This window comes from Emys orbicularis, chromosome 1 (genome assembly GCF_028017835.1).
Source record: "Emys orbicularis isolate rEmyOrb1 chromosome 1, rEmyOrb1.hap1, whole genome shotgun sequence".
Classification (NCBI taxonomy): domain Eukaryota; kingdom Metazoa; phylum Chordata; order Testudines; family Emydidae; genus Emys; species Emys orbicularis.
Window position 1 is genome coordinate 178,002,083 of NC_088683.1, and position 25,856 is coordinate 178,027,938.

A 25,856-nucleotide genomic window follows, 5' to 3' on the forward strand; every position below is an offset into this window, starting at 1 on the left:
ACCTGAACCCATTTTAGTATAACTTTCCTAGAACCTTTGAGTACCCTTATCAACAGCCTTATATTATCTAGCTTTTCTTTGGGTAGCTGTGATACATGCTGCCTTGTATCCAATTCAATTCCCAAATATGTTAACTTCTGTGTTGGGCCTTCTGTCTTTTCTGTGGCCCCAAGGATGGAAGATGTCTTTCCTTTGTTCATCCTCACAAGGTCCAAGGAAAAATCAATACTAGCACCCCCGGTTAAAATCACAGTGCCTAAATGGCTCAGTATAGCTCTAAATAAATGGGATAGAGCATGAGATTTTAAAAAGCAATTCAGCATTAGTGGCCTAACTCTGCTCCCATTAAAGTCAAAGTGAGTTTTGTCAGTGACTTTAGAGTAGACCGAGTTAGGCCAAATTTGAATAGCCAAAGTCTTTTACAAAACCATAGTGCTTAAATAAAAAGATATAAACCCCACAAAGGGCATCTTAGCTACAATCATTTATGAACCATAACGACATTAACTAGCTACATTGGTTTGTCACAGCGATTATAATTAATAAAGGGAATAATAACATTCAAACAAGATGCCCACATGCATATATTTTTGCCTTGCAATACTTTTTGATGCAGCAATGGCATTATGAGTCATCATCATCTTGACAAGTTATTGACCAATAATTTTCCACATGAGCAAAATAGATTAACAGTGTAAATTTGCTTCCTTTTTTAAAAACTGCCTGACTTTTCTTCAGCATCCAAAACTATGTTGTAATTAATTTATTTTCTTTCTTCCAGAAATAGTGTTCACACTGAACAATCTTTATTCTCAATACATTGAAAAACAGCTAGGATTAGTTCTCAATTCTTCTGACTGGCCCATTCTGCCATCTAGTGGCACTATGAATACACTACTTTCAAGAAATAAACTTTTTTTCGAGGAGCTCCTCTAATCAGTGATAATTAACACAGATTTTTGTTGAAGGAATGCATCAGGAAAAAACTCATTTTACTCTTAAAAATGCAAAAGAATTTTCCAGATACAAAATGTAATAGATAAAATATAACTGATTATAGTGTATAAATATATCATCATGCAAAAGACCTCCACAGTGTGAATTTGTTGGAGGGTAAATATTTGAACTGTGGTGATCGAATTTTTGCAAATGCTTTTTGTAATAGTAGTGTCATCCAGTTTAAGGCCAGAAAAGACCACCAGATCATCTAGTCCGAGATTCTGCATACCACAGGCCACCAATACCAACATTGTCATTTATAGTAAATTGCCAAGGCAAAACTGTATTGTCAGTCTATTTCACAGACAGCAGAATATGGAACCGCAACAGTGAGGGGGTTTATTTATTTATTTTTAAGGTACTTGCAGTTCTGTATTCTAGTGATACTGAGAAGTTTTTAATATGTCTTCCAGGGTGGAAAAATCCCCATAAGATGGACTGCCCCTGAAGCTATAGCCTACAGAAAGTTCTCTTCAGCAAGTGATGCATGGAGCTATGGGATTGTCATGTGGGAAGTGATGTCCTATGGAGAAAGACCATATTGGGAGATGTCTAATCAGGATGTAAGTACTGCATGGGACCGATCTCCCACTCTGATTAAATGTTCTTTGCAAATGATTGTTACCCCTATCATTTTTTGCTATCTTATTTACTTTCTCGATCAGATCCTCAGCTAGTATAAATCAACTTAACTCCACTGACTTCAATGAAATGTTGCTGTTTTACACCAGCTGAGGATCTGCCTCTCTATAAGTAAAATTTTGACTGGCTTCCTGGAAGGGCTAAAGCCACACCACAAAAAGTCCTGCCAGATTCTGGGATCGGATGTGTGCAGCTTCCATCCAAGTCAGTGGGAGCCTTGTGCCTGCACCTGAGGATACAGTTTGCTCAACAAAGTAATATATCAATTCCTCCATGAATAGTGGTGTTATACCAGTGATCAGTTTGGTCCAATATATCTACAGCACCCTGATGGTGCCCTTCAATGAACATACTTTAGGTGGTCAATCCCAAAACACGCCTGGGGCTAATGGGATACAATTTGAAGCTGCCGTGAGAAGAATATTTCTAGTTCTGCTTTTTAATAATTAATATACAATGTTTTCTTTACAAACTACCTGTAGTTTTACATTTTGTACAAGACAGTGTAAAGGTATAAAGTGATATATTTTTCTCTGCCATTTGCTCAAAAAAAGTTTCAACTATATACCGTAAATGTTCTTCTTAACTAGAACAAACATTATCTTCTAAGGAAGTTGAAAGTTTGTCCTGTAAACTGCAACACTGAAGGAGATAGGGCATTTTTTATCACAAGTTAAGTTTTCCACAAGTACTGCAATTGAGGATGGCACCCCATAGCATAGAACAGCATGTCTAAGCCTCACTCAAGAGACAATCTCCCTGTCATGGTGCAGAATGACAGCCACCCCATTCTTACCACACATTCTTATCACTCCTCATGCCCTGCATAGTGTAGACATATCTCTGTATCACAAAACTTTTCTAGATGATTATTTTTTACATTATTGGGTACATTATCACTTCTGTTAGTTTCAGGCTGATTTGTCAAAAAGAGGTTTGACAGAGGTATTTTTATTAAGGAAGCCACTTTTTTCAGAATTTTTTCAGAATTTTCCAGCAGAAAAAAAATCAGTCATGGCAATACTGCCATATAATCATCATCATGCTGTACCAAAACATATATCATTGGGATGCAGAACAATATGTCTTTCCCAATATAATGTGATGAAGTTTCATTAATTTGAGCAAGATGTTAACAAGAAGTAAATGTGACATTCCAAACATTCAGTGGCTTTAAATTGCATTGGAAAATTCCAAATAGTTAGACATGCAGTATGTAAACCTACCTTTGCAGCATATTGTGGCCTATGTTTTAGCACAGTAAGTAACTCTAAGTAGGCATGAGTTTGTTTTACAGAAATAATATGAATTTCCCAAAAGTCAGTGATACTGTAGTTCTGGCGAGGGAAGTGGGGGTAGGGGGAGTGTGCACAGAGCAGATGTATAAAAGACACCGTGCAAACTTTTGCTGACAAGTCTTGCATAAATACGGAGAATCACAAGTCCTGTTGTAACAAAAAGGACAATAGCTACATGAGCTGACATTCTAAACCAAATTCAGAGGTGTTATATATGGTGGTGTTACTCGCTCATCAGAAAGACAGTACAAGCATACCCTAGATACCGAAGGGTGGAAGGAGATACAGCAGAAAAAAAATATTAACAAATTAAGGTCGGGACCTTTTTCTGACACCATTCCACACTCTCTTTGCTAATTGCTTTTCCTGCTATTCTCCATATTTCTGCTACATTAGTGTGTAAATGTATCTCCTTATGTCCACTTACCTACATCTAGCTGACACCACCATTTACATCACTTCAGAAATAGTTTATATTTTTTACAGATCTGCAAAGATATCAGCTATTATGACTGTTTTGGAAAATCTTGCAATACTTTTTTTAAGTGACACTTATAGTACTTGGCCTCCAGTTGGCCAAACCCATGTCCCAGATAGCTTTCACCTCATGCCTGTTGGGTCTTCACTGAGCCACAAGAAAAAAATAAGAAGTTATACTCTGTTAATATACAAAATGCCCTTTCTAGACTGGCTACTGTGGGCTTCAGCACCGGTGGTCAAAATTGTTAGAATTTTTTAATTCGCTGTCACAGATCACCCTACACAAGCATATAGGAAAGTATTTACATAGATCAACATTTTCAAACCTAAGAGTCTACAGTTAGTCTGATCAAGTGATATTTAGGCATCTGAATAAAAGTGATCTGATTTTCAGAAATTATAAGCACCCATAAATACTAGTTAAGTCATTGGGAACTGTAGAGGCTCAGCACCTTTGAAAATCGGGCAACTTCTATTTAATTGCCTAAGTATGAATTTAGGAGCTGACCTTTAAAAGGCACCTAGATTTGAAAATGTTGACCATACATTTTGTAACATTACCAACAGCATAATATGTATTCTTAAAAACTTACTCGATTTGAGAAATATGACTCGTTTCCGTAAATAACCATTTTATTATTGTGTTATGTCATTTCAGATCTGTGGTAATGCTGATTAATGCACTTCTTGGATGTGCGTCAGGCAGTAGAGGTGTCCATTAATTAGGGTTGCTGCACAATCTGTCATGTCTTATTGCTTAATTAATAAACATTAGATTAGATATTGAGCTTTCTGAGGAAACTATTATACTGATGAACAGATTGAGCTAAGAGTCTAGCTCACTAATACCGTGTGAGGAAAGGAAGATTTATATCCGATGCATTCAGTTTATAGAACAGCTGTGAATGAGCTCTTCTGGGACACCTATTAGAGGCCGTTGTAAAAATTATTACATATTGCAGATTTTGGATATTCAGAAAAAAATAATATTTAATGGATTGATTGAATATGCATAAAACTGCCATAGCAAACTGAATAAACCTTCTCGCTCACTTAACAACAATATTGACATGTAAAAATTCACCATACACATTTCACTAACTCTAACTCTCATCCACAAAACCCACTGATGAACTCTTTCAACATTTACATCACTTAGAGAGAGAAAGTCTGGCTTTGACTATCTGATTTCTGCTTGATGAACTGAGTGAAATAAATTGATGCTTTCAGTCCAGTTCCTGCTGGTCAAGTGTTTACATCCGAAAACCAGAAGCACAGTTAGCACTAATCAATCTTTTTGTTGGCAGTCTCAATGGAGAGTCCAAGGCACCAGTGCCGGAATCGGGGAGCCAGGGACCATGGCCCCCACTTTTTAACAGAAGAAACATAAGTGCAGAGTTCGTGTCTCCTGCAGAATGATAACTTCTGCCAGGGAGGCACTGAACTTACAGCTTTCACCCGTCAGGGGCTGATGTGGCACCAAAAGAGAGGGCAGTGGGCTCACCACCGGAGCAGCCAGCCACAGAGAGAGAGAGGGGGCCCTTTGGCCTTTGCGCCCCCCTCTTCCCCACACATACACACGCACACACACTTCTACAAAGATTCCAGCACCCTTCATCCAAGGACAAAATTGTTATGAAGACTGAGCTAAACCTAATATCATTTCAGATTGAGAGCAATTGAACACTGATTTGCCAATGTGGGGAAGCTTCCACTGACTGCTGCAGCCTTTTCTATGTCTGTTCTGTAGACAGAGGAGGTAGGACTCCAGGAGAATCAATTTGACACTTTCACCAGCCCTAAACTAGCTACAGAAAAGAATATTAAAAGGGGTTTAAAAAAAATGTCTTCCAGCTTCTTCCACATTTTATCTCCCTAAAAGTCAAATGTGGTCTCCTTAGATCAGGGGTGGGCAAACTATGGCCTGGGGGCCACATCCGGCCCTTCAGACGTTTTAATCCTGCCCTCGAGCTCCTGCCGGGGAGTGGGGTCTGGGGCTTGCCCCACTCCACGCGTGCCGTGGCTCCACGTGGCTCCCAGAAGCAGCAGCATGTCCCCCCTCCGTCTCCTACATGTAGGGCAGCAAGGGGGCTCCGCACGCTGCCCCCGCCCCAAGCACTGCCCTCGCAGCTCCCATTGGCCGGCAACTGCGACCAATGGGAGCTGCAGGGGCAGCGTCTACGGACGGGGCAGCGGGCAGAGCTGCCTGGCCGCGCTTCCACATAGGAGCCGGAGAGAGGACATGCTGCTGCTTCTGGGAGCTGCTTGAGGTAAGCGCCACCTGGAGCCTGCACCCCTGATCCCTTCCAGTACCCCAACCCCCTGCCCCAGCCCTGATCCCCCTCCCACCCTCTGAACCCCTTGGTCCCACCTTCCTGCACCCCAGAGCCCGCACCACCAGCTGGAGCCCTCACCGCCCCACCCGCACCCCTGCCCCAGCCCGGAACCCCCTCTTGCACACTGAACTCCTCATTTCTGGCCCACCCCAGAGTCCACACCCCAACTCCCAATTTTGTGAGCATTTATGGCCCGCCATACAATTTCCACCCCCAGATGTGGCCCTCGGGCCAAAAAGTTTGCCCACCCCTGCCTTAGATGTTGTACCTTACCAAGATTGGCCTCCTGTTCTCAGCTATACGTATGCCTAATCCCTCTTGTTCAGAAGCAGGGAGAGTGGGTGGCAGGGACTCTATAGAGTTCTAGGCCTGCCTTTGACATTTGCCTCCTACTGTATAGTTTGGCAAACTTGCATCATCTCTTTGCCCCAGGTTCTTTATCTGTAAAATGGGGGTAATAATACTTGCCTTACAGGGGTATTATGAATATTAATCAGTTAATGTTCATATAGTGCTTTGAAGATAAAAAGTGCCATATATGCTATTAATAATAGAATTGTTAATAATTATTTCAACAGTAGTCTACATCTCTACGTATACTGAAATTTTCCTTTTGAACAAGAGAATAAAATTAATGGACCATGACTCCCCTACCAAAGAAATTATAAAATGTAATGGGTCAAAGAAAATATAAATGCCAATTAAATCCTTTTAAAAATAATGTCTTTCAGAAAAACCTCATCAGGTTTGTATTGGCATGACTGTTGAATGTTTTATGCCTAATAAAAGGTGTGGAGCATTTATTTTTGACCTAGAAAGTAAAAACACCATTCAGAAACACATCATTTGCAACAAGTACAGTAATATATTAGGCTGATATCTGTTTTTCTGAGCAGCTAAAGATTGCAGCTTCAGTGACAGGTATCCATGAAAATCTACCTACGATTATAGTAAGTAACTAAGTTTTCTGTAGCTACTTCTGATAGACCTCTATTTCTTCCTGCTTTTTAGAATAGAAGCCATGCAATTGCAATCATTTTTGAGTCATTGCATTAGGTGATACTTAACATTTCTTGTTAAACTTTTGGGTTGGGTGACATCCAAGACTGGCATAAAGTCAACTGGTCTCCTAGGAAACATTTTGTGTGGCTGTATCCTTCCTCTGGCAGGATTCTCCCTCTTTATAAAGGACCTGGCAATGGGGCTTCCCATGCCAGCAAGACCTCCTTTATGAAAAACTTACTCACAGAGCTTCTTTCTTTGTTCTTCTATCCACTTAGTAGTTTCCTTTCCTTCCTACAGTTATCAATAGTTATCAATTCCACACGTGTGGTGTGTATTATAGCTGCCTGTCTCTATATACAGAGAGATTTGAACACCTACATATGTATATAGATACAGAGGGTGAGGAGTGTGGTAAAAAAGGCTTTATCAGCCTGAGTTTGGGTTGGCCATATTACCTAATGAGAAAACTGTGTTTGATAATGAAATGGTTGTCGTGGAAAAATACATGTTTATTGCGCAGAATGAAAGGATTCTGATGATTCTGTTGCTGCGGAAGACATAAATAATCCACTATTGTGGTAATTTCAGTTGCTGACATTTTCTCCTCTATGGACAGAGCTTTTTCTCCTGAAAATAAGCATGGAAGGTGGAAATTTCAAGAAGATTTCCATTTGGGCTAACTCCTGGAAATGATCTAGTGTTTATCCCATTGAGAGGAAGGATAGCAGCATGAATGAGGGGGGCAGGGACTCCTACTCACATGGAACCTGAGGACCTGCAAGAAATCTGAGGCCAAAATCTGCAATTTCCAGGACACTTGTAACACATTTGTCCCTCTGCACACACTCTCCTGGTTCATACCCCAGGCAGCACAGCCAGCTCCCCCATTAGTCTCTGATCTATCCATGCACATTACACCCAAGCAGGGGATAGCTCAGTGGCTTGAGCCTTGGCCTGCTAAACCCAGGGTTGTGAGTTCAATCCTTGAGGGGGCCATTTAGGGATCTGGGGCAAAAATCTGTCTGGGGATTGGTCCTGCTTTGAGCAGGGGGTTGGACTAGATGACCTCCTGAGGTCCCTTCCAACCCTGTTATTCTATGATCCTATGTAGGAAGTGGAAGAAGCTACAGATTGGAAGATCTCTGTGGCAAATTATGCTAACTTGTGAGTAAAGCATATCAGCTATTGCTGAGTGGTTCAAAACTTCCCCCACCGCAATCCCAATTGCCCATACAGCTCTAAACACATGTTGTTTATGCACAGTAGGTTTCTGCCAGTGTACAGGAGGGCAATGCTCTGTTGCTCAGCTCTCCTTTCTAAAAATTCAGGCCCAGTTGAGTGCAGTTACCATGCTCTTTCTTCCCTCTGCACCACAAGGTGAATGTAGCTTCATTACTGTTATTAGCATAGTGCCTGCAGCATAAACAGAATTCAGAAAGAGCGCAAGCTAGAGTCCTATGCTAATAGGATTGAAAATACAGAAGCTACAGTTATAAAGCATTGCTTCATTGTAAATAATGTAATGTGCACTCTGCCTGCTGTATTGATTATATGTGCAATGCACACATGTATGTGTATGTATAATTATACTAAAATATATAAAATGTCACTTTAATGCAGAGTGCATGCTTTCAACAGGTATATTTCTCACAAATGCCAATGTATTATTGTAAATATTGTGATTTACTTTTCAGTGGACATTGTATATAGGTTGTTGTCCTTGGAACAGCTGCTGCTTTCCCTCTATGTGCAAAGAAGCATAACCACATCATTCTCTTCTTTCAACAGCTCCACGGGCTCCCTTTTCATTTCAGGATCTAGTAAACATTCCAGTCTTAGTTTTTAAACCTTTCATGAACTCACTCCAGCTGACCTCTCACAGAACTTGTCTGCTTCTGCTTTCCTTCCTGCTCTCTCCACTTATGTAGCACTGGCCTGTTTGTCACTTTCAGCTGTCTCACAGAGTTACTAAACAAAGCCACCTCCTCTTCAGCTCCCCCTACATGGAACAGTTTCCCTATATCTGATCTGTTCATTTCTTTTCAAACCTCAGTTCAAAACATATCTTTCCGCCCCTGCTAATCCTTGCAGTATCACTTTCCTGGTATTTTTATCTAACACTGTAATTTCATATATATATATATAGTGTATATATATATATATAAATACACACACACACACACACACACACCCCTAAAGTATTGTAAGATGCAGTTTTTATGAAAAATGCTGTGCAAGACAAAATTGCATTATGCTGTATTGCAAAATGCCTTTCATTGTCTGGATCAGTCATACTCAGTCCTGAAGAGCAGGAGAACCACTTTGTCATCAAATGAATTTACTGGGGGCCAGACATTGCACTGTGGTATTTGCACTGTGACAATCTCATTACAGCATGAATTTCTCATTGGCATGTATTAATGCAATGTCACAATGCAAATATCAGAGCACATTCATATGGGATTATTTTGTTGGCTTCCTGACTTCAGGTTGCTGAAGAGAAAAAGGATGTTTCTTATTTCTCTCCTCTTCTCCTCCTTCACAGTCGTTTAATAGAAAGGTTAATAATAATAGAGTAAATAGTAGAAATAGTTAAAAATAATAGAATGAGACACACTTTTGTGACTAATGCTTTGTGACTAAAGCTTTGCTGGCTCTGTCTGAGACTGAAAGTGTAGTGTAAAGAACACTAGTCAAAATCTTGGCCTTCACCCCATCTGCATGTGAGGATCTCAGAGCTACATACAATGCTAGACCATGAGGGTGTCTTAGTCTTCATTTATCATTGGTCTGCATTCCTAGTTTGATATTGTCCTTATGTGTGTTAATATGATGCTCTGTAATCACCCCTATTATCTTTGTTTAGGTTATACTGTCTATAGAAGAAGGTTACAGGCTTCCGGCTCCTATGGGCTGCCCAGCTTCTCTCCACCAACTTATGCTTCACTGCTGGCAAAAAGAGAGAAACCACCGGCCGAAGTTTACTGACATTGTCAGCTTCCTAGACAAATTGATCCGCAACCCCAGCTCCCTTCATACCCTAGTGGAGGATGTACTTGTGTAAGACTCACTTCAGTGCTCTTTCCTCATACAATCATGGCTGCCATCAGATAACATAGTGGATTATGTAGGGACGGGATATCCTGACACAACTCTGAGCTCAGCTATCTCCTAGCTGTTAAGTGTTGTGTGTTTAAAATCATTCTGAGCCTCTTATAAAATGTATTTTATTATCAAATGAAACTGGTGAAATTGCAAACAAAAGGACTTTTTTTTCTCAAGCACATTGATAGCCATTTATCTTTTTTGGTCCAGAATTTTCATCTATCTCTTTTGTTCGTTCTCTGTCAGTCTCTGATCTTCATGAGTCTCCTCTCTGTTTTTCCACCTTTTGTTTGGTGTTTGTCCTATACTCTTGTTTTCCAAGTTCCCTCTTTAATTTTCTTCTCTCTTTAATGCTCTGTCTCTTCATTTGAAATAATACAGAGTGCGTGAACAGTTGGTAAACTGCCTTAGAGTATTTTCCTTCTGAATCTATTTATACTCCATACTTGCTAAGTCATGCTCCCCTTACTGGAAGAGGGATATTAATACAGCAAATCTATGGCACTCCCATTCCACAACAAATTCCTGGAGGTGCTACCCAAAGCTTCCTCCCTATTCCCAAAGTAATATTATGCACATGAATAAAGCAGGTTTTAGGTGTAGAGCTGTTGAAGAAATGACTGGCCACTTTGTAATCACAGTGAGCCAAAGTCATCCTAGGTGTAAACTGAAATCAGTGAATTCGTATCAGGGATGAATTTGGCCCCACTCTTATTCATTAAGGGCAAAATTCACTCCAGTGTGAAGGGCCCTCTGAGCCTCTTAATACTTCATACTTAATACTTCCCCTTGGGGAGGCCATGGGGACCTGCACCAGAGTGTGGAGAGAGGCTGGTAGCTAGGGATAAGATTGGGGCTGGTGGTTTGCCACAGGTAACCTTGAGGGGAAAGCTGTTAGGTAAACCCAGACTAGGTTTAGAACTGTGGCTGTCTGGCCAGGGCCGGCTCCAGGCACCAGCCCTCCAAGCATGTGCTTGGGGCGGCACCTGGAGGGAGGCGGCACTCACCCGGGGAGAGCGAGGCCGCGGCGGGCTCGCCGCCCTCCCCTGGCGCTCCAGCCGGCCGGGAAGAGCGGGGCCGCGGCCGGGCTCACCGCCCTCCCCCCGGTGCTCCGGCTGGCTGGGAAGAGCGGGGCTGCCCTCCCCCGGCACTCTGGCCGGTCGGGGAGAGTGGGGCCCCGGCCGGGCTCTCCGCCCTCCTCCCGGCGCTCCAGCCGGTCGGGGAGAGCGGGGCCCCGGCCGGGCTCGCCGCCCTCCCCCGGCGCTCCGGCCGGCCAGGGAGAGCAGGGCGCCGGCCGGGCTCGCCGCCCTCGCCCCGGTGCTCCGGCCGGCCGGGAAGAGCGGGGCCACCCTCCCCCGGCGCTCTGGCCAGCCGGGGAGAGCCGGGCCGCGGCCGGGCTCTCCGCCCTCCTCCCGGCACTCCGGCCGGTCGGGGAGAGCGGGGCCCCAGCCGGGCTCGGCGCCCTCCCCTGCCGCACTCCGGCCGCCGGGGAGAGCGGAGCTGCGGCGGGCTCGCTGCCCTCCCCCGGCGCTCCGGCCGGCCAGGGAGAGCGGGGCCACGGCCGAGCTCGCTGCCCTCCCCCGGCGCTCCGGCCGGCCAGGGAGAGCGGGGCCACGGCCGGGCTCGCCGCCCTCCCCCCAGCGCTCCGGCCGGCCAGGGAGAGCAGGGCCACGGCCGGCTCGCCGCCCTCGCCCCGGTGCTCCAGCCGGCCGGGAAGAGCGGGGCCACCCTCCCCTGGCGCTCTGGCCGGCCGGGGAGAATGGGGCCCCGGCCGGCTCGCCGCCCTCGCCCCGGTGCTCCAGCCGGCCAGGGAGAGCGGGGCCATGGCCGGGCTCGCCGCCCTCGCCCCGTTGCTCCGGCCGGCCGGGAAGAGCGGGGCCGCCCTCCCCTGGCGCTCCAGCCAGCCAGGGAGAGCGGGGCCGCGGCCGGGCTCTCCGCCCTCCTCCCGGCGCTCCGGCCGGTCGGGGAGAGCGGGGCCCCGGCCGGCTCGCCACCCTCCCCGCGGCACTCCGTCCAGCCGGGGAGAGCGGAGCCGCGGCCGGGCTCGACGCCCTCCCTTGCCACGCTCCCCGCCAGGGGGCAGGGGGCGGCGGGAGGCTTTTTTGCCTGGGGCGGCAAAAAAGCCAGAGCCGACCCTGTGTCTGGCCACCCCAGATTTGTGTGATAGTTGGAGTTGGTTTGTTTCCCCACACTAGAGTCAGAGTTTGGAACAGTTAGTGGTGTCTTGCTAAGGCTAGGTTTGGAGTGGTATTTTCCCCTGTAAGTTGCCCCACTGAAATTAGAATATATCTTTCTTTTAAAAGGTACTCCAAAACACTTATAAACTATCATGTGCTTCTTTTAGAAAATATACTTTCAAAGTGATTTTTTTAATTACAAAATACTGATTCTTCAAAGTGTTACAAACACATTTCTGCTATTCAACTTGTGATCTAGTCAATTTTAAAAGGTTTGTTTTAAAATAGTTTCAGATATTGCACCTGTCCCTCAGTCTCCCTGCCCATTTTTGTGGTTTTACTATATTTTTTTCATATTTTATAAAATATTTCCCTGCCCCCCGCCCCACTCCATGTGCTCTGTGAAAGAACCGCGCAGGCTGATGAAAATAACAGACAAAATACTTTACAAAGCAATTCTACACAATGTGCTGCCAAATGCATAAAGTCACTGGGAGCTGAGAGCACTCTCCACCCCGTGGGTTAAAGTCCAAAAGAAATAACAGGGAAACAACCCAACAGAGAATGTTGTTTTCTCTAATCTCTTAAATTTTACTTGAAACAATAGTAGGTTAAAAAATATTGAGACAGAAGTGTGATTGAATTAGCTGGACCCTTTTATTTTTGTTTATTACCATACATAAAATCCCATGAAAATCAGAGTATACAATGTAATTCTTATTTGCTCTTTAGGTTAGTACTCCAGCTGCTGCAACCATTTTCTAATAATGTGGCAATAAACAGCCATTCCCTTTTTCATCTATTTTCTATGTAGATAAAGGTAAAAGTTATTACCCAGCATGGTATTAATACTTTTTCATTCTAACTGTGCAATTTTCCCATAATAGCCAAGGTTAAATCTGCTTTTATACCCTCTGCTTTGCTTTGGTGGGTTTCAAAATTATGTCATTATCTTCATCCCAAGAGTTTAAATTCTTCTTCAAGTGCTAGTCCATATGCATATTCCACAGCTGGGGCGTGTTGGGCTGGTGTGCAGGCATTGGAGAATTTTCTGGTCAACAGTACCCACTGGGGTGGCACATGCACCTTTCATCTCTTCATGCATTCTGTGAGGGTGCAAAGGGTGATACTACCAAGCCACACCTAGTTCCTTCTCTACCACCCACAGGTACATTTTGGAGCAACTCTCTTCAGATTTTCCTCCAATTGGGCTTCTAGTTAGTTAGCCTTGTTATTTTAGTCAGATAGGTGCAGGTGAACACAGCAGGAAGAGGGACCCTTCTCCACGGTTGCAGGTAGTACAAGCACCATGGCCAACCACGGCAAGTACCTCGGCTTCAAGAACTGCTTGTCCTGAGGCGGTTATGCTGCTGAATGACAGACAAATAAGGTGTCAGTTTTGCCTTGGCAAGGGGCACGCACTAGAATGCTGTGAAATCTGCAGGTCCTTCTCGAAGCAGACCTAGCACTCCAGGGAGGCACAACAGAGAGTTTTCCTCATGAAGCAGGCGATAAGGCCAGACTCTCGCCCTGGATTCCAGGCATCTAGGTCTGCGGGGGACATCAATCATTGAAATTGGCCCTAGCATCAACTTCTCTAAAACAGCGATAGGTTGAACTTGGAGGGCGAGCTTTGGAAGGAGGAGAGACAGAGATCTCCCTCCCGTGCACCAACTTCAAAGCCACATACAATTACCATGCTGTCAGGCTTTAAGGGTGCCCCAAAACTTTGAAAATGTTCTCTGAGCATTGAAGTAAGCACCAGTTGAACAGATCCAGTGGGCCAGAGCTTTCCCCAATGCTGTCGAAGCCGTGTTAGCCTCCTCGGTACTGAGGCAGTCAGAACAGTAACCAGATAGTGCGGTACCTGCTACAAGTTGCCTCCAGTACAGGACATCCTAATGCCCTCATCACTGGTCCCAGCGCCCTTACAGCTATTGGAGCTGCAGTCACCCTTGATGCCATCCAGATCCTTGGACCTAGCAGCGTCAATGTTTGTGCCACATGGTCAGGGTCCCCCTACACCCACAGGGTGGGCACCATGTTTCCCAGAGGACTACACTGTCTCATCCTGTAAGCCAGTAGTCTGAATGAGCTCATAGACTCATAGACTTTAAGGTCAGAAGGGACCAATATGGTCATCTAGTCTGACCTCCTCTCTCCTTCCATCAATTGATGCACTGAAGAAAACACCTTAGGAGCAGACCGTATTTTCACACATGTACCTACTGTGCCTAGGAGATCAGCAGACATACCTGCTCGGCCAAAGTGATCAATTTTGGCAGTTTGGGGGCAAAATTCATGTAAGTCTTGGATGCAAGTGTAATGAAATGTTGCTATTGTTACTGTATGACTAAACAGCAGCAGAACTTTACTTAATATAACCTAATTGAGGAAGTCAACCTAAATGTATGTGATAATGTGAGGTAGTTTGTGAGGTAGTGATACAAATTCAAGTGAAGGTCAGAGAGGCTGGGGACAGGTGTTCCAACCTGGTGATGTGGAATCTATTTAAAGAATCCTAGATGCATTTGACCAGCCCCCTCCAATGTTTAAAGACAGAGCTGATTAGACTCAATTGAGAGTCCTTCTTTCTGCTCAGTGATCACTAGAGCTGCAGTCACTGATAAGTGGTCTAGGGGGCTGAGCCTAAGGGTATGTCTACACTACGAGAGTAGTTCGATTTTACTTAAATCGAATATGTGGAATCGATATTACAAAGTCGAACGTGTGTGTCCACACTAAGGACAGTAATTCGACTTTGTGAGTCCACACTAACGGGGCAAGCGTCGACATTGGAAGCGGTGCACTGTGGGCAGCTATCCCACAGTTCCCGCAGTCCCCGCTGCCCATTGGAATTCTGGGTCGAGCCCCCAATGCCTTCTGGGGGGAAAAATGTGTCGAGGGTGCTTTTGGGTAACTGTCGTCATCCAACCGTCACTCCCGCCCTCCCTCCCTGAAAGCGCCGGCGGGAAATCAGTTCGTGCACTTTTCTGGTCAGTGACAGCCCGAACGCCACAGCACTGCGACCATGGAGCCCACTGCGACCATCGCTGCAGTTATGGCCGTTGTCAACACCTTGCAGCTTATCATCCACCTTTCCCAGAGGCAGATGCTGAGAAATCGGGCGAGGAGGCTACGGCAGCGCGGTGAGGACCTGAAGTCTGAGAGTGGCACAGACCTGTCACAAAGCACGGGACCCCGCGCCGAGGACATCATGGTGGCAATGGGTCATGTTGATGTTGTGGAACGGCGATTCTGGGCCCGGGAAACAAGCACGGACTGGTGGGACCGCATAGTGCTGCAGGTCTGGGATGAATCACAGTGGCTGCGAAACTTTCGCATGCGGAAGGGGACTTTCCTTGAACTTTGTGAGTTGCTGTCCCCTGCCCTGAAGCGCAATGACACCCGGATGCGAGCAGCCCTGAGTGTCCAGAAGCGAGTGGCCATAGCCCTCTGGAAGCTTGCAACGCCGGACAGCTACCGGTCAGTCGCGAACCACTTTGGCGTGGGCAAATCTACCGTGGGGGTTGTTGTCATGCAAGTAGCCAACGCAATCGTTGAGCTACTGCTCTCAAAGGTAGTGACCCTGGGAAACGTGCAGGTCATCATAGATGGCTTCGCCGCGATGGGATTCCCAAACTGCAGTGGGGCTATAGATGGAACTCACATCCCTATCCTGGGACCGGACCACCAGGCCAGCCAGTACATTAACCGAAAGGGCTACTTTTCAATGGTGCTGCAAGCACTGGTGGACCATAGGGGACGTTTTACAAACATCAACGTCGGATGGCCGGGCAAGGTTCATGACGCTCGTGTTTTCAGGAACTCTGGTCTGTTTAGACGGCTGCAGGAAGGTATTTACTTCCCGGACCACAAAATAACTCTTGGGGATGTGGAGATGCCTATAGTCATCCTCGGGGACCCAGCCTACCCGCTAATGCCCTGGCTCATGAAGCCCTATACTGGCGCCCTGGACACTGAAAAAGAACTCTTCAACTACCGGCTGAGCAAGTGCAGAATGGTGGTGGAGTGTGCTTTTGGACGTCTCAAGGGGAGATGGAGAACCTTACTGACTCGCTGTGATCTCAGCGAAACCAATATCCCCATTGTTATTGCAGCTTGCTGTGTGCTCCACAATCTGTGTGAGAGCAAGGGGGAGACCTTTATGGTGGGGTGGGAGGTTGAGGCAAATAGCCTGGCTGCTGATTATGCCCAGCCAGACAGCCGGGCGATTAGAAGAGCCCAGCGGGACGCGCTGTGCATCCGGGAGGCTTTGAAAGCTAGGTTCCTGAGTGAGCAGGGTAACCTGTGACTATTAAGTTTGTTTACAGAGAAGCTGAACCTGCCCCTGTTTCTTTACCCAGTAAATGTTCACTATCCTCTCCAGTTACATACCCCGTTCACCCCGTTCCCCCCCTTCCAACACACGTTTAAAAATAAAATCACTTGAATTTTGTTAATGAACACCGTTTTCTTTATTACTGTTTTCTCGGTAAAGTGTTGAACCTGGGACGCAGACTGTGGTGGGGAGCGGGTGTAGTGTAGTGATGCAAAGGACGCTTCTAAACTCCAGGAATGACAGGCTCCGCAGTGGTGGACTGGTTGTTTCAACGGAGCCTGCCACCCCTCCTGTTCGGGACTCTGTGTGTGGGGGCTATGTGACTTTGTGGCAGGGGGAGGACGGTTACAGATCCCCTGCTGCGTGGCTCTGTGATCCAGGATAAGGACCGCTGCATAAGATCTCTAACCGCCCTCCCCCGCCACAAAGTCACATAGCCCCCCCCACACACACACAGAACATGAAAACCACCTCCCAGACTGACCAGGGTAACTAGTGACTGCAATGTGTGTGTGCCCTGCTGCTGAACCTGCCCCCGCCTCTATACCCTGGTAAAGGTGACTGTCCTGTCCAATTACCAACCCCCTTCCCCCCCTTCAGACAGACTCTCCTCTAAAAGAACATGATGGAAACAGTAATTAACAGAAACATATTTTTTATTAGCAACTATACATGAAACAGGGGGATGAAACTGGGATGGGGGCTTGGGTGAGGCGGGAAGGAAAGGACTTATCAAATTTTGGGGAATGAGAGCCTTCTGGTACTTGAGCAGTCTGCAGGGGTGGAGTGAGAGTTTTCACGGACTCTGCCGCCCCTCCTTCTTGGGACTTTGGGTGAGAGGGGTATGGGACTTTGTGGCGGGGGAGGGCGGTTAGAGATAGACTGCAGCGGGGCTCTGTCCTCCTGCCTCCGGTCCTGCAGAACATCCACAAGGCGCCTGAGCATGTCCGTTTGCTCCCTCATTAGTCCAAGCAGCGTTTGAGTCGCCTGCTGGTCTTCCTGCTGCCACCTCTCCTCCCGTTCCATGTGTGATCGGTGCATTTGGGACAAGTTCTCCCTCCACTGGGTCTTCTGGGCTGCCTGGGCTCGGGAGCAGCCCATAAGTTCCAAGAACATGTCCTCCCGTGTCCTCTTCTTCCTACGCCTAATCTGCGCTAGCCTCTGGGAGTGTGATGCCAGGCTAGGTCGGGAGACAGTCGCAGCTGTGGGATGGGAAAAAGGGAGTGAATTCCTCAGAAAGATAAATTTAGTTGTGAACAAAGAACATAGTCTTTCTCTGTGAACAAGACCATGCACAGCACCTATCACATGCGCACTCAGGACAAGGTCGAATTTTCGGCCTTCGCATTCAGTGCCTGGGGTCTTGCAGTGCAGATCAGAGAAGCGGGGCAGGACACCGGAATTTGTGTAGCAGGCCGACATGGTAAGCCGTAGACTTGTGGCTGCTTAAAACTTTAATAATAGCACTGGCCTCCTTTCACGTTCAAAGCAAAGCCAGTCCCTGCTGCCAGCAATCCGGCAAGCATGAACTCTGCCCCTGTCCCACCCCCTCGCGGCTGTCCCAGGGAAAGATCCCTGTATGCTGCCCCTCTCCTGCCTCCACCGCGTGGCTGTAAACCGCCGGTTACAGTTCTGTAAAGGAACAGGAAAGCAGTCCCAATACTAACATTCCCCTACCTAATTCAAAGCAGGTCACCATGAGCGACATCACTCTGATGAGGATTTCAGAGACGGAGAAAGAAAGGATGCTTCGGGAAAGCATGCAAAGACCAGGGCCGTATGCTGCCATGCTCTGCAAGGCAATGATCCCGGAGTACTTGCTTGTCTCCTGGCGCGGAAACGTTTCGTACCACGGAGGACCCAATAAGGCCGCTCTCCCCAGGAACCTCATGCAAAGGCTTTCCAATTACCTCCAGGAGAGCTTCGTGGAGATGTCCCAGGAGGATTTCTGCTCTATCCCCGGACATATAGACCGGATTTTACTGTAGCTGCACTGGCAGGGACTAAACAGTAGAGCGCCTAGGGCAAAACAATCATGCTAAACCGGACATTGTTAGATTTTTTTTCAGTAGTTGCACTGCCAAGGACTGAAACGTGAAGCGTCTAGGGCAAACTAATCATGAAAAACCCATTGTTAATATTGTTAATATTCCTGTTCTGTTAAAAATAAATGTTTACATGTTTAAAACACTTACTGACTGATCCTTCCCCTGATTCTGTGTCTGGGTTAACGCAGGGGGACGGTTGGTAGGGGATCTCTGTAAGGGTGATGAAGAGATCCTGGCTGTCGGGGAAATCAGCGTTGTAAGCGCTGTCGACTGCCTCATCCTCCTCATCTCCTTCCTCATCTTCCCCGTCTGCTAACATGTCCGAGGAAGCGGCCGTCGACAATATCCCATCCTCAGAGTCCACGGTCAGTGGTGGGGTAGTGGTGGCGGCCACACCTAGGATGGAATGCAGTGCCTCGTAGAAACGGGATGTCTGGGGCTGGGATCCGGAGCATCCGTTTGCCTCTTTGGTCTTCTGGTAGCCTTGTGTCAGCTCCTTGATTTTCACGCGGCACTGCGTTGCATCCCGGCTGTATCCTCTCTCTGCCATGGCTTTAGAGATCTTCTCGTAGATCTTTGCATTCCGTCTTTTCGATCGCAGCTCGGAAAGCACGGACTCATCGCCCCACACAGCGATCAGATCCAAGACTTCCCGATCAGTCCATGCTGGGACCCTCTTTCTATTCTGAGATTGCATGGCCATCTCTGCTGGAGAGCTCTGCATCGTTGCCAGTGCTGCTGAGCTCGCCACGATGTCCAAACAGGAAATGAGATTCAAACTGCCCAGACAGGAAAAGGAATTCAGATTTTCCCGGGGCTTTTCCTGTGTGGCTGGTCAGAGCATCCGAGCTCGGACTGCTGTCCAGAGCGTCAACAGAGTGGTGCACTGTGGGATAGCTCCCGGAGCTATTAGCGTCGATTTCCATCCACACCTAGCCTAATTCGACATGGCCATGTCGAATTTAGCGCTACTCCCCTCGTTGGGGAGGAGTACAGAAGTCGAATTTAAGAGACCTCTATGTCGAACTAAATAGCTTCGTGGTGTGGACGGGTGCAGAGTTAATTCGATGTAACGGTGCTAAATTCGACATAAACTCCTAGTGTAGACCAGGCCTAAGACCTGGTTTGGGGACAGCATTGTGCTGAAAGACAGTGCAGAGGAGGCAGCAGCAGTGAGGTTCCCCACTACCCAGTGAAATCACTAAGAGCTGAAATCACTAAGGGTTGGGCTAGCTGGTGGAACCTCAGAACACGGCATCACAGATAAAGGCAGAGGCAGCAGTGTTGGCGGCAAGAAGCAGTAACAGTGAACAGAGGGAGTGGTAACATAGCAGCAGTGGCAGAGGCATCACTCAACCCTCCCCCTTCAGAGGCAAGAGGTGAACCCACCTGAATGCACTCCTGGACTCTGAGTCTTCACTGACTTCAGACAATACACCCCAAGTGGGGTGCAATGGAGGGAAAGGAAGAGTGGTGTGTTATTGGACTTTTACACCACAAGGTGGGAAACTGAGGGAAAGACTACTGCCCAAGATAATGTGAGGTGGGTGTTTACTTAATTGTCTGCATACTTTTGAATCATTGTTGTGGTGTTTTCTCAAATTAATGTTGTGTTCCTTCTACTCTTAATAAAAGTTTTATTTTGTTACACACAGACTCATTGATTGCAAATGGGGAAATATTGTCTATTAGAGGCGCCCGGGCGGTAGTTAGTTTTCCCAGTTTTCTGGGTTGGGGCTTGAGCTGGTTCTGCTTTGTAATGTTAAGAGGAACCCCTAGATATTGAATTCAGCCTCGTAATAACAGTGGCCAACAAGAGAACCTGCCAAGGCCAACAGAAGTTGACACCCAAGGATAAGGAGGCGAAGCACCTTGGCCTGCTGGGTCAGAAATCTTGGTCCACCTCAAGCCTCCAGATGAAGATATCAAACTACCAGGCAGTCCTGGCAAAATATGACCATGTCAACTACTGTGCTTTGCAACATTTTATCAGTGGGCTGCTGCAAGACTGCCAGAATGACTTCAAACTGTTCTTGCAGAAAGATATTTGGTTGCCTGGACCATTCTGCATGTGGCCTTGGATGTGGCAGACATGGCCTCCAGGTCAATGGTAATAGCGATCATGATTTGCTGCTCTTAGTGGCTCACCTTGGCAGATATACCTAAGGAATTACAAACAACCATTGAAGATCTGTCATTCAAGGGCTGCTTACTCATCCATGATAAGTCTGATGAGACTGTGACTGGGGTGCACCAACCTCGCACTGGTGAGGCGAAGGTTAAAGAGCTGCTCTGGGCCCAAGATGCCACACCCCCTCGCCTCTGCTGGGCGTGCTCCCAGTGGAGGGAGCATTTAAAAGGGAGTGACTCAGCTCAGTCTGGGCTGACTGCAGAAGAGAGCAGTTGGGTGCAGCTGCTGGGAAGCTGCCAGGGCTCCATACCGCTAGGACCAAGCCTCATAGCCCAGCCACGGGAAGCCTGTTGACCACAGACACTGAGGGTGACGACACTCTGGGGCTCATGGAAGAGACTCTGGAGACACATCAGAAGGGAACACAGGAGGAACCCCAAGTCACCCGTGATGACGTTGGAGGGACTGGAACAAGGGTAGGAAGTGACCCAGGGAGCATGCTTAGGGGTATCAGGCCCTGAGCCTTGTGACAGGCCTGTTTCAAAGGGCCCTGGGTCGGAACCCAGTGGAGGAGGATGGGCCCTGGGTCCTCCTCCCCCCCCCCACCCCGACCAGTGGGCTACCCTGAACTATTGTCACTAGGTAAAGCGGCCTTTGGACTCTCACCATTGGGCAACACTACCACAAGCTGTAACTGCCAGGGAAATCAACCCTTAGACTCTTGCCAACGGGTGACACTACCCTGAGCTATTGCCGCTAGGCAAAGCAGCCTTGGACTCTCACTATTAGGCACTGCACCCTGGAATATCGTCATTAGGCGGTACTGCCAGCCTATATAGCACACCGCCAACCCCCTGACAAAGGCAGTGAAATCCTTTAAGGACTCTAGGGCTATCCTCAGGTCCTTGGGAATCTATCTCCTGGACTCCACGCGGAGGCACTTCAGGCCCTAGCCTTAGCAGCAGCAACCACCATTTTTCTAGTAGAGGCCAGCAGAGCCTTTGGGTTGCAGGCAGATGTCCTCAAGAAAGAAGCCTGCTGGAGGATCTACCTTGGAACCTCACCACTCCTCTTTGGTACCAACCAGACAACAAATTTGACTTAGTGCCCAAGGATAGCATACCAAGTGTTCCACAATCTTTGCCTTCCCCTTTTTTTGGCAACCGTTTGGCTCACTTACTTCACACCTGGTCCAGCATCACTTCAGACCACTAGGAACTGGAGGTGGTCCAGAGAGGCTATGCCATCATTTCCTCTCTCTTCCACACAATCATCCTCCCTCCATATTCCTCTTCAGGGACCCCTCCACAAGACCCTGCTTCAGCAAGAGGTGTAGTCCCTCCTTGCTTTGGGCATTGTAGAGGAGGTTCCTTCTTGACAGAGGGGAAGGGGATTCTATTCAAGATACTTCTTCATTCCCAAAGAAACCAGTGGGGCTTTGACCAATATTAGACTCTGAGGCCTGACTACCAACAACAAAAATTTCAAGTTAAAGATGGTCTCCCTCGCGTCAATTATCCCCTCCCTAGATCAGAAAGACTGTTATGTTGCCCTCAAGCTCAAGGATGCGTACTTTCACATTGTGATGCACCCATCACACAGGCACTTCCTGAATTCTGTGTTCTAGAACAATCACGATCCATACTGTGTTTTGCCCTTTGTGCTGTATGTGGTGCCCCTCTGGGAATTCTCTAATCACTGAGCTGGTGAAAGGACCTAAGCAACATTTGCAGAGGGGTTCTGTATAGTCCCACTTCTCCCTCAAGGACAAGGATCACAGATGCCTCTACATTCAGGTGTACGGGCTCACATGGGCAATCTTATAGCACAAGGCCATGCTCATCAATGTGTAGGAACTCAGGGCTGTATACAGGGCATGCATAGCCTTCCTGTCAGTCATTCAAGGTCAAATGATTCTGGTAATGTTGGAAAATACCACTCCAATCTTCTACCTGAACAGGCAGCAGAGGGGGCACTAGATCACAGGCTCTGTGCCAGGAGGCCATCCAAGTGACTCTGCAATAGGACATAGCATCTCTCTGTCAGCGGTCCATCTCCTAGGAGTGGACAATGTGAAGGCAGACGGCCTCAGCAGGCACTTCTGTGACAATCATGAGTGGTGGGAGCACTAGAAGGTGGGTCCTCCAGGACATCTTCCAACAATGCAGGGTCTCTCACTCAGATCTTTTTGCAAAGAGGGAGAAAAAATGTCACCACCTCTGCACAGGGGAGGAGGAACAGAAATCCAGGGTCTCTTTCAGAGGCCTTTCTCCTCCCACAGACAGAGGGACTGTTCTATGTGTTCCTTCCCTTTCCCCTGCTCCCCAGGGTACTTTGGAAAGTGGGAGAAGGCAATCCTCATAGCCTCAGCCTGGCTGAGACAGATATTGGACTTCTGCAACCTCTCCATAGCCTTGCCAATCACTCTTCCCCTGATTCCCAGCCTCCTGGGATGTGGCAGGGTGGCTTTGTGGAGCAAACAAGGAGAAGCAGGGCACATGCACTACCACAGTGAGTACTGCTGACTAGAAAATTGTCATATGCATGCACACTGGATTTGCACTCACCCACTGTGGAATATGTCAGACTACACATCTCAAAGAACATCAGTTACTGTAAAAGTAAGTAACCTCTTTTTCTGCAGAGATATACTCTATTGAAAATTATAATAATGTGGATAGGTCCATTTCTGAGCTTCTTGTGCATATAAAACTCTTGTGAAGTTCCAATGATTTCCTTAATAGTAGATTAAAAAGAAATTTTGGATGCTAAAATATAACTGACAAATTTTAGAGAATGGGCCAGAATCAAAGTGCTAGATCTGAAACTTTGGAGAACTTCAGTTCAGGATCTGAACTTTGCAGCATGAGCTCATCTCTTATTTCTTTGTAGTGTTGATAGACTTAGGTTATGTCTATATTTACAGTGCTGCAGCAGCGCGGCTGTATTGGTACAGCTGCGCTGCTGCAGCACATCTGGTGAAGACGCTCTATGCTGACAGGAGAGTGCTCTTCCATCGGCATAAAAAAACCACCTCCACAAGCGGCATAAGCTATATCAGCGGGAGAAGCTCTCCCGCTGATATAGTGCTGTGCACACGAACGCTTATGTTGGTGTAACTTATGTCGCTCAGGGGGTGGAATATTTACACCAGTGAACGACATCAGTTTTGCCAACATAGGCTGTAGTGTAGACATAGCCCTAGTCTAGTCAACTTTTTAGTACAAAAATATCTCTATAAAAGTAAACAAGGCTTTATTTTTTATATTTATTACTTCTTTACAAGCTTTTACATTTTGTTTTTGTAGAATGCCAGATTCACCTGGTGAAGTTCCCGAATATCCTTTGTTTGTTTCAGTCATTGATTGGCTAGATTCAATAAAAATGGGTCAGTATAAAAATAACTTCATGGCAGCGGGTTTCACAACTTTGGATGTGGTTTCAAGAATGAGTATTGAGTAAGTATGTAAACTATTATCGGTACAGTGGGTAAACTGCAATTGCTTAGATTAACAGTGATAGAGCCTAAGTCCTAAGATGTATGGAACAAAAGTATATTTTCACTTTGCTAGTACAGTTAATAAAAGGAAAAATAGACTTTCAACCAAAATATGGCAAGGAAAGATGATGTGGTGATTAAGAGACTCAGTAGACCTGGTTTCAATTCCTCACTCCGCCGCATACTTTTTGTGTAACCACATGAAATCAGTGGGACTATTTGTATGCATAAGTGTGTTGTTGGCTCGGGGGCTTGAACTGCTCCCATTGAACCAATGGTAAAATGTACTTTGCTGTAAACAAGATCAGGTCCAGGTTGTGTTCACTAATCATATCTTTTCTGTGTTGTGTGCAGTCCCAAGCACACTATTGGAACTCGGTTCTTGATCCTGCTCCATTGAAGTTTTGTTATTGATTTCAATGGGAGCAGGAGGAGTGAATAATGATGACTGTTGCTATTGGTATCTAATTTGACATTTTACCATACATTGTGGCACATTTTGAATGTGAAGGGAGCTATATAATACTAAATTTGATAATACTGGTTTTCTGAAAGTTGTATTGTACTTCATATTTTTAAAAAAAATGCTGTTCTTGTCTCAGAGGATTGGCGTGAGCCACATAAATTACTCTTTTGTCCTAATGTTTAATATTTGGTTCAGCCAATTCAGAGCTTGTCTATTGTGTGGGGTTTTTACCATGTGAAGATTTGTCACCAGATCATAATTAACTTTACTGCAGTTTTTAATCATTAGCATCCACTAGCTCTTTCCATTTGTTATTAAAGGGTCAAATACTGTCCTTCTCATCCACAGATGGTACTCAATGCAGTTAAATTGTTGGGAGGTTCTACAGTGAAGGAGCTGGATGCTTCATAGTGTTTCCTTTGCATCAGCCTGTTGTAGAAGTAGGTGAGGCAAAGGTGGACTGGGAGATAAGCATGGGCAGATCTACCAATTGTTGGTCTTATCCCTGCCCCTCCCGCAAGCAGCAGAAGTGCTGCAGCAGCTGCAATAGTGAACATGAAGTGGTTCTGCTTGCCTCTGCAGCATGGGTGGGAAGGATTGCTTCCCTCCTCCCATCCTGTGGAGGTCCCTTTTCTCTGCTTGCTTCTCAGGCTTGTATCTAGGGGCTGGGAGAAGGATTTTGACCTTTAAGGATACAGCAAAAAAGCTATGTCCTAGCTATGAGGTGTGATTTTTTTCTAAATGGCTGCCTATACAAATAAAGAATAGGTGGGTGCACCTTTGAATGCCTGCAAATTTAGGGCATTTTTGCATATTCAAATCAAGACATTGAATAGTTCTGATTAAGAACTACATTAGGTGCTGAACAATATGTGGAAGCAATCAGAATTCTTTCTGTGTGGCTGTACATGCATCCAAGATGAATTTTAACCTTTCTTTATCTTACAGTGACATTAGGAGAATTGGAGTTGTACTCATTGGACACCAGAGACGAATAGTGAGCAGTTTACAGACTTTGCGATTACACATGATGCACATACAGGAGAAAGGATTTCATGTATGAAAGTACTAGAAGCAACTTTGTTTTGTGCCTCAGCATTTCTAAAATGGAAGATATTCTCATTCCTCCCTTATGTTCCTCCCAACTTCAAGAACTGCAGTCTCCCGTTCAGACTATAAACACGTACTTTTATGTTAATGCTTCCAATGTGGAATTTTTAATCACACTGCATAGTTCCTCTGTCAGTTACCTGCCAATACAATCCTGGCGCACTGCAAAACTGTTGCTACACACTGGTGAATAACTCAGCATGGATGTGTAACTTTGT

The 25,856-nt window shown here is 46.4% G+C and overlaps 1 protein-coding gene across 2 annotated transcripts in view; it reads left to right on the forward strand.

Annotated features, from left to right (window-relative positions):
- EPHA6 (EPH receptor A6) overlaps positions 1-25,591 on the forward strand; it is an 875,951-nt gene extending 850,360 nt beyond the window's left edge. For both annotated transcript variants that reach the window (XM_065406410.1, XM_065406419.1), the window contains 4 exons: positions 1,413-1,562; positions 9,627-9,820; positions 23,872-24,021; positions 25,477-25,591. In XM_065406410.1, the coding sequence (XP_065262482.1) occupies positions 1,413-1,562; positions 9,627-9,820; positions 23,872-24,021; positions 25,477-25,591 (609 nt within the window). The remainder of the gene's footprint in view (positions 1-1,412; positions 1,563-9,626; positions 9,821-23,871; positions 24,022-25,476) is intronic.
- The last annotated feature ends 265 nt before the right edge of the window (positions 25,592-25,856 follow it).